Raw genomic sequence first — 8,484 nt, 5'->3', positions numbered from 1 at the left:
CAAATATGCTAGAATGGGATCCATCCAGTAGGGTTAAGCTTGGACGGGATACACTTGCCTCTCTTTGATGATGGGATATGTTATCTTCTTGAGGTGCAAAGTGTAGGCGAGGGCCAATATTGAATAGCTTGCAGGTTTTGATAGGGCGTCGGCTCGAGCATTCTTGGCCCGTGGGACTTGGTGTAAAGCGAAGCGCTAGAAGTGACTATTTAACTCTCGGACTTTGCCGAAGTATTTGGATATATTTGGCTCCCTGGCCTCATATTCCCCATTCAACTGGTTCATAACTAATTGCGAGTCGCTAAAGACTTCAATGTGCTTGGCTCCAAGGTCTTTTGCCTGGAGGCCCGCAAGTGAGGTCTCGTACTTAGCATCGTTGTTGGAGTCAGGGAAATCGAACCATAGTGCATACTCCAGTTCCTTATCATCTAGGATGAGAATTATGAGGCCAGATTCGCTTCCTTTGGCGTTGGAGGATCCATTTACAAATAAGGTCCAGGTCGACCAAGGCTCCTCATTTTTGGGGCTTGCCTATGGCCGTGGATGATGGTGCATTCAACCAAGAAGTCTATCAATGCTTGTGCCTTTATTGCAAGCCTCGACTGACAGTGTAAGTTGAATTTTGACAGTTTGATAGTCCACTTGGTTAGCCGACCTGAGGTCACAGGCTTTGTGAGCACTGACTTAAGGGGTTGGTTGGTTAACACCGAGATGTTGTGGGTTTGAAAGTAAGGGCTCAACTTCCTGGCCGAGACCATTGGTGCAAAGGCTATTTTCTCTACTTCAGGGCATCTAGTCTCAGTCTCATGAAGGACCTTGTTGACATAATAAATCAACATTTGAATTCCCTTATCTTTTCGAACCAGCACTAAGCTGACTGTCTCGTCTCCAATTGAGAGGTATAAGAACAAGGTTTCTCCGAGGATGGGCCGCGTGAGTAAAGGTGGTGATGTGAGGTAAGACTTTAACTCTTCGAAGACTTCCTAACAATCTTTTATCCATTATAAATCCTTCAACTTCTTAATGGCCTAGAATAAGGATATGCACCAATTGACCGACTTCAACATGAATCGGTTAAGGGTTGCGACCTGGTCAATGAGCCTTTGGGTTTCTTTAATTGACCGAGGGGGCTCCATGTTCGGTATGGTTTGTATCTTCTCAAGGTTGGCCTCTATGCCTCGTTGGGTGACTACAAAACCCTAGAAATTTCCTGAGATGACCCTGAAGGCCCATTTGGTGGGGTCCAACTTCATGTTGTATTGTCTCAATAGCCCAAATGTCTCACCAAGGTCTGAGGTGTGTTGGCTAGTCCTAAGACTCTTCATAACCATGTCGTCGATGTAGGCCTCAACGTTCCTCCCCGTTCACCTTTTAAAAATCTTGTTCACCGGTCTTTGGTAAGTGGCCCCACCGTTTTTTTGTCCAAAAGGCATCATCTTATAGTAGTAGGTGACGTGCTTTGTGATGAATGAGGTTTGCTATCTTTGGGGCAAGCCTTGTTGAGATATGTGAAGTCAATGCATATACACAATTTCCCATTAGTTTTCTTAACCACGAGTATATTAGATCGCCATTTAGGGTAGTGTATCTCTCTTATGAAGCAGTGCCGAGTAGATTGTCCACCTCATCTCTGATGGCTTTCTAGTGCTTCGGTGCAAAGTTCATCTTCTTTTGCCAAACTAGCCTACAGTTTGGGTCTATGCTCAGCTTGTGAGTAATGACCGAGGGGTCAATTCCTAGCATATCAACTACGGACCAAGCAAACATGTCGGTATTAGTTTTGAGGAAACTTACCAGTTCGGAAAGTTTGTCTTGAAGGAGGCGAGACTCGAGTCTTACTATTTTCTCGGGCTTGGTTTTGTCTAGGAGAACTGAAATGAGGTCCTCGGTCGACTAGCCTTGGCTTGATGGTTCATCCTTGAAGTCGAGCCCCTCTAGTGGTAGGGCTTCATTGGTCTTGCCTTTTAGCATCACAGCATAGCACTGTCTGGCAGCTTGCTGGTTTTCCCTAACTACCCCTACGCCATGATCTATGGGGAACTTCGTGGCTAGGTGGTAAGATGAGATGACCGCCTTGACTGCATGAAGGGTCAACCTTCCTATGATAACGTTATAAGGTGAGCATATCTTCACGACCAAGAACACAATCATCCGAGAGACTTGACAAGGTTTGGTCATTATAGTGGCCGGTAGAGTTATCTTTCCTTTAGGTCTGATAGATACTCCAGAAAATCTAAGGGAGAAAAAGATTTACTTAAAGAGTGGTTTGGTGCCAAAAATCACTGAGATAAATCCCCAACTTGATTCTCTAATGATGGATTGTTTTCACCTTCTCTTAGCTTTGAAGAGAAAAAAGGAGGAAATAATTCTTGCATTAGCTAAAGAATTCCTTTTTGCTAAGAAATCCTCCCTTAAAAAGAAATTCCAAGTAGCCCTCTCCTACAACACCCACTCTCCCATTATTAACCTTAGTGGGTTTTTTTGGGTATTACAGTATTGGTCCCCAAGAATCCCGGCCATCTATGTTTGGTTTGAAGGAAAAGGTAGGGAAAGGAAGGGAAAGACAGGGAAACCAGTACAAAATTTGTAAAGGTTTTCCTACCTTTCCCTACATTTTCATTCAAACCAAACATGCCTGGTTCGTTTTTCAGTATCCAGGTAACGTGATAAACTGGCAGGAATTGCTTAAGTGCCAATGTTTGATCGGGTTTTACATTTTTTAATAATAATAAAGGCAGAAAATGATTAACGTTTTTAGTGTATGATAAGCAATTTATTCAGCCTCCAAGAAAAGCACCAATTGCCTGAAAAACTGATAGTTTCTAAAGTATTCATTTTCTGTAAAACTCATTATACTGATGCACGAATGCAGAGAAATTATCAATTATCCAGATGACCAACTTACGCGACAAGATACCGACGAACAAACAGAACCTTAATATATCATCCTTCCCGCACCATACCACCTCCACCTCATGGTGGAATAGAGTCCGGTTCACCTTGACAATAAAACACGTCCCGCCTCTCGACCAACATGTGCGGTGTTAGATCAACTTAGTAGAGGGTTGTAACATGTTTTGTTGACTGAATCGTAGGGTCAGCCGGGTATTCCATCAGTTCTTGGGATTTGGGGAAACGTTCGATCAGTTCATTGGGCACATGTCTACCATGTGATTTGTGTTTCTTTATTAGCTCCATAATGACATAATGCCAATTAATATATAATAATTCATTAATTAATTAGGTAATGTCAGATTTTATCTTGGAGTTCCCATACTTTGAACTTCGAAGGACACGAAAACATGACTCCGTTTATCCAAAACCGATACGTTTCGTTGCAAGTTGCATCCGGAGCCGATACGTTACACCGAGGTAAGAAGATCAGTAGAACACTCCAATTTGGTTGGATAATACCATAAAAAGACTGTAGTACCGAAAACCTGGAATACTCCATTTTGAAAACATTGAGGATATTTTAGCCATTTCATCCTCTCATTCCTAAAGACAAAAGAAGCCGATAACGGAGACTCGCGGCACGGTCACATCTGTGCTACTCCTCCATGTGACTTCCTGAAAACGCCCATCCCAATTCCCTCTCTCTCTCTCTCTGTCTCTCTGTCTCTCTCTCTCTCCTTCTTCTCCCTCTGTTCTTCAAAGAAAGAATCACACTCAGAGATAAAAAAGAAATTCAAGAAAGAAAGAGGACTGAACATCGAAATCCCAACCGAACCAACCAAGAAAATCGACTTCATTTCTTAAAGAAACGATGAAAAAACGAACTACCAACTACCCATCTCTTTAATCTTTGTGTCTTCGCCTTCACTTCTTCTCCAACCTAAAACGAAAGCCCCATCTCAACTACTGAACCTCTCTCCAAGCTCTCTTATTTGGTTATTCTTCAAATCCCCGGTGGCATGGTGGAACTGCAGAGAACCACCAAGAGCAGGGGGTTCTATGTCAGGATGAAGCTCTTGCACAACAGACATGGAAGACAAGAGAAGAGCTCCTTCTACAGATATTTCAGATGGGTTGTCTGGGTTTCTTTATCCCTCTATTTCTTCAGCTATTACCTCATTAGTAGCTCCAGCAAACCCACCTTGCTCCCTAAAACCACCGTCTCAGTTTCAAAGACCAGCTTTGTCTCTCGAGCCTTGTTCGAGTCCAATACAACTCTTTCACAACAACCCAGTAGAACCAAACAAATACACTTGTCTGAGTTGTCTCGAGGTTCGATAAATTTGATCTGTTTCGCTTCCTGCTTCATAACTCTGGTTACTCATCCATCTCATTCGATTTTCTTTCGTTTTCTTTAGGGTCGTTCGACAATTTGAAGGTTTATATCTACGATCTCCCTTCGAGGTACAACGCAGACTGGTTAGCAAACGAGCGATGCAGCAACCATCTCTTTGCAGCCGAAGTAGCCATACACAAGGCATTAATGGATAGTGACGTCCGGACGCTAAACCCATGGGAAGCCGATTTCTTCTTTGTTCCCGTTTACGTGTCCTGTAACTTCAGCACCGTTAATGGCTTCCCGTCGCTCGGTCACGCGCGGCCTCTTCTAGCGTCAGCTGTGCAGCTCATCTCTTTGGAAATGCCGTTCTGGAACCGAAGCGGCGGGTCCGATCACGTCTTTGTCGCTTCCCACGATTACGGAGCTTGTTTTAACGCTATGGTGAGTCAAAGATTCTTCATTTTCCTTTGTTGTCTTCTCCGGTGCAGGTTTTCCAGTTTACTCAAAATGGGCTGCTCGAAGAACCAAGGGTTTTACTTATTTTAATCTTTTGTCTTCTTTGTAATTTCGTGAAGGAGGAAGTAGCTATCGCAGACGGGATTCCTCCGTTCTTGAAGAAATCGATCATACTGCAAACATTTGGTGTCAGTTTCCGGCATCCCTGTCAAGACGTCGAAAATGTGTTGATACCGCCCTACGTTTCGCCGGAGAGTATACGGTCGACGCTGGAAACGGCGCCGGAGAACGGCAAAAGGGACATATGGGCGTTTTTCAGAGGCAAGATGGAAGTTCATCCCAAGAACATCAGCGGACGGTTTTACAGCAAGTAATTACTTAGTTATCCCCTGTCAACCAAAATCCCAAAAAAATCTTAAATCACAGAAATACCCCTTACAAAGAGGATCGCCTGCGGCGAAAATCAGGGGATGTATATGACTCTTTGGTCAATCCGAAGAACTAACAATAAAGAGTTGTCTGACAAAGCGGGCGGGATTTACTAGGGTATTTCTGTAAAAACGAACGACACGATGTCTAGAATTTAACTTTCTGAGATAATTCCCTTAATTTTTGTAGGCGAGTACGGACGGTGATTTGGGAGAAATACAACCGGCACCGGAAGTTTTACTTGAAGCGGCATAGGTTTGCCGGTTATCAGTCAGAGATTGTACGGTCGGTCTTTTGCCTCTGCCCACTTGGCTGGGCCCCGTGGAGCCCTCGACTGGTCGAATCGGTGGCCCTCGGCTGTGTTCCGATCATCATTGCGGACGGCATTCGGTTGCCATTCTCGGGTGCCGTCCGGTGGCCGGAGATATCGCTCTCCGTTGCGCAAAGGGACGTCGGGAGCCTCGACAAAATACTCGACCACGTTGCTTCAACTAACCTGTCGACCATCCAAAGGAACTTGTGGGACCCAGCCAATAGGCGGGCCCTACTGTTCAACGATCAAGTCCAAGAAGGAGATGCCACCTGGCAAGTGATACAAGAACTGTCAAAGAAGCTTCAGAGGTCGTACCGGAGACGGGCCACTTCGTAGCGAGTGAAAGCGGGATACGTGGCGCGTGGTGATTGTATGTATAGAAGTTGGACTTGGACCAGGGCAGAATGTGCCGCTTTTCCCAACGTGGGTGCTGATGCAGGCAAAATAATGGACGACAGCTGTGTTTCTGTTGGACTGCTTCGAATTCGCGGGAGCCCTGGTGGGGACACGTGTATGTACATTGGAGATGGGGACATCTGGTTGGCTGGATGATCCGTAGTGCGGGAACTACGATGAGACCGGATCTACAATGGTCTCAGCGCTACAGGATAAAATAAAATAAAAAAGGCTTTGACAAAGAGAAGAGGAATAAAATAATGGAATTGGTCATGTATGTGGAGAGAGAGAGAGAGGAAATATTGTTTATTGTTTATTATTTATTTTTGAAAAGAATAAAAAAACGGAAATGGATAAATTTACAGCTGGGCTAGGACAGAATCTTTAATGGCAAAAGGGAAGTGGGCTGGTTGCCAGCTGAAGTGTCAGAAAGCTTTAAATACTTTTGCGTGTTTGCTTGTCTTTTTGGTGGTGGTCACGGAATCAATTTGTGGGCAGCAAACGTGGACTTTGTCTCTGTTGCGTAATGTGTTCTCCCCATTTTGTGTATTTGCCTGCTTGTCCTTGTACACCAGGGCGGTAAGTGTGGACACCAACTTGGGCGTTGGGCCCTGTGGCCGTGGCCGCCGTGGCCGTGTAAAATGAGGTCTGACCTCTCCCATCAGGGCATCACACATTCACATGCTGAAACAAACATGGGGCTGTAATCGGGTTGGACTTCTGGTTTGTTGAAATTCGAAACACTGAAATCCTATCCGAAATATTGGATTCGGATCAGATTACTCCGACTCCGCTATATTATCGTTGAAGTAAATAAACAAAGTTAATTATATTTAACGAGTATATAATATTAAATATCTATATACGATATATGAGTATAATACTCTTATCTGATCGGACGGGTCAAATCCGCAAGGGATCCGGTCATTACGGATACAGGTCTTAACATTAAAATCCGAGTAATGGGATCTGATGTCAGATCGGACATTGAATTTTTGGAATCCATTGACAGTCTAGGTAGGGATACACTTTCACCAAAATGCTCCAACAATCCTACGGGGAGATGTTCCCAATCTATGGCTGCAATGGCTTATTTGGACGTGGTTGGGACTATGTATTAGAGTATAGTAGCTGATCTGAACTCAAATCCGACTAATGGGATCCGATGTCAGATCGGATACCGAATTTAGACTCTATTCACACAGTCCAGGTAGAGATATATTATCAAATATCAACAATATGCTTGGGACCGTGTGTTGGTAGCTGATCTTAACTCTTGTCAGCGCTACCCAACCCAACCCAATCCAACCTTTTAGACGCGTGGGTGGGCTGTAGCAGCTTGCCACTTGTTGTGAAACCTTGAACGGTTGCAGTAATCCAATTATTGACTTTTAAGGTGGGCCCATAGGTCTTTCATCTTCACGGAACGGATCCGCTCCTCACACAATGTTTCTTCAGTGTAAATTACAGACTTCCACCTGTATTTAGGGGTAGTGATATTTAACCCTTGAAATTTTGGATTTTAGCACTTCTTCCCTACCCCCCAATGACAATGAGGCTGAGAGCAAAGGTAAAATTATTAAACTATCCATTGGAGGAAGATTCATAGAATGAGTTAGCGATTTAATTGTTTTGTGAAAAGGGGTTATAGCTTGTAACTTTTGGGCTCTAATATCAATAAAAATAATATTTTTAAAAATATATTAAATAAGGGCAAAAATGTTGTTCATCTTCTTCCTCTTCCTCCAAATCATTGAATAAATTCTCTCAAAATTAATAAATATTGATCATAAATCTCTACTTTTTTGTTCACCCTTGTACTTGTTAGTTTGCTACAAGTAAAAATGGTGAAGCCCATTCTTGCATTTTTTTGTATTTTATTCTATGCACCTTGCTTCTCCACTTAACATACTCGCAAACCTCTTCCAATCCCAATTTCCAGGCTTTAATGGTGTTTAGAAATCAGAACTGTTTCAGATACCTCTAACAGGCTTATTAGCTAGAACCAAACTATCAATTCTTGTACTTGGTATATTGTTCCATGTGTTCTTCTAACTATTTCAAAAAAACTCATAGCAGCTCTGCTTCAAATTCAGATGCGGAGAAGAAGAAGAAAGAAGAAGAGGAGGAAGGGGAAAGAGAAAGATAGAGACATGATGTGGCGAGATTTGTTCCGTGGTTTGAAGGAGGAAAGAGATGAATATTGATTTTACCCTTTTTCGACATTTAAAAAAATTACTATTCTAGAAATTATATTAAAAAAAATTAATTTTATTGATATTAAGACTCAAAAATTGCCCTTGTAAAATAAGTAAATGAAACTAGGGATTTATTGCAAAATACAATTTGAGGAGGTCAAGTATTCACATCTGCCGTGTATTGAGAACATCCCCCAATAATAATATCATTGGTTCTGATATTATCATTGAGAGATGCTTTTAATACACGGCAATGATATACTGTAGGGCGGAGATGTGAACTCAATTTCTTCCGTGTCCTTATCACATCTTATCTCTAATGTGTATAATGTATTAATGTGTAAAGGACACATAGGAAATAGAAAAACTTTTTTTTTGGTAAAAGGAAATAGAAGAAGTTGAAGGATTAGGGTAATATAATAACAATAATAGCAGTAGTACAGGAGAAGGGAAGGTAT

The 8,484-nt window shown here is 42.6% G+C and overlaps 1 protein-coding gene across 1 annotated transcript; it reads left to right on the top strand.

The window, feature by feature from the left end:
- Nucleotides 1-3,486: 3,486 nt before the first annotated feature.
- LOC148870924 (putative glucuronoxylan glucuronosyltransferase IRX7) lies at nt 3,487-6,190 on the top strand. Its single transcript, XM_088967185.1, has 4 exons — nt 3,487-4,227; nt 4,314-4,675; nt 4,810-5,060; nt 5,309-6,190. The coding sequence occupies exons 1-4, from the start codon at nt 3,915-3,917 to the stop codon at nt 5,766-5,768; spliced, it is 1,386 nt and encodes a 461-aa protein (XP_088823311.1). The 5' UTR covers nt 3,487-3,914; the 3' UTR covers nt 5,769-6,190.
- Nucleotides 6,191-8,484: the final 2,294 nt, after the last annotated feature.

This window comes from Nelumbo lutea, chromosome 2 (genome assembly GCF_056320005.1).
Source record: "Nelumbo lutea isolate HS-2025 chromosome 2, American lotus-T2T, whole genome shotgun sequence".
NCBI classification, from domain to species: Eukaryota; Viridiplantae; Streptophyta; class Magnoliopsida; order Proteales; family Nelumbonaceae; genus Nelumbo; species Nelumbo lutea.
The sequence above is the reverse complement of the archived record's forward strand: the minus strand, read 5'-3'. Positions and strand labels throughout refer to the sequence as shown.

Excerpts from the sequence above, each read along its gene's own strand:
- LOC148870924 (XM_088967185.1), top strand. The coding sequence starts at position 3,915 with ATGGTGGAACTGCAGAGAACCACCAAGAGCAGGGGGTTCTATGTCAGG. Across the intron at positions 4,228-4,313 it reads CTTGTCTGAGTTGTCTCGAG|GGTCGTTCGACAATTTGAAG; the intron begins GTTCGATAAATT and ends CGTTTTCTTTAG. Across the intron at positions 5,061-5,308 it reads AGCGGACGGTTTTACAGCAA|GCGAGTACGGACGGTGATTT; the intron begins GTAATTACTTAG and ends TAATTTTTGTAG.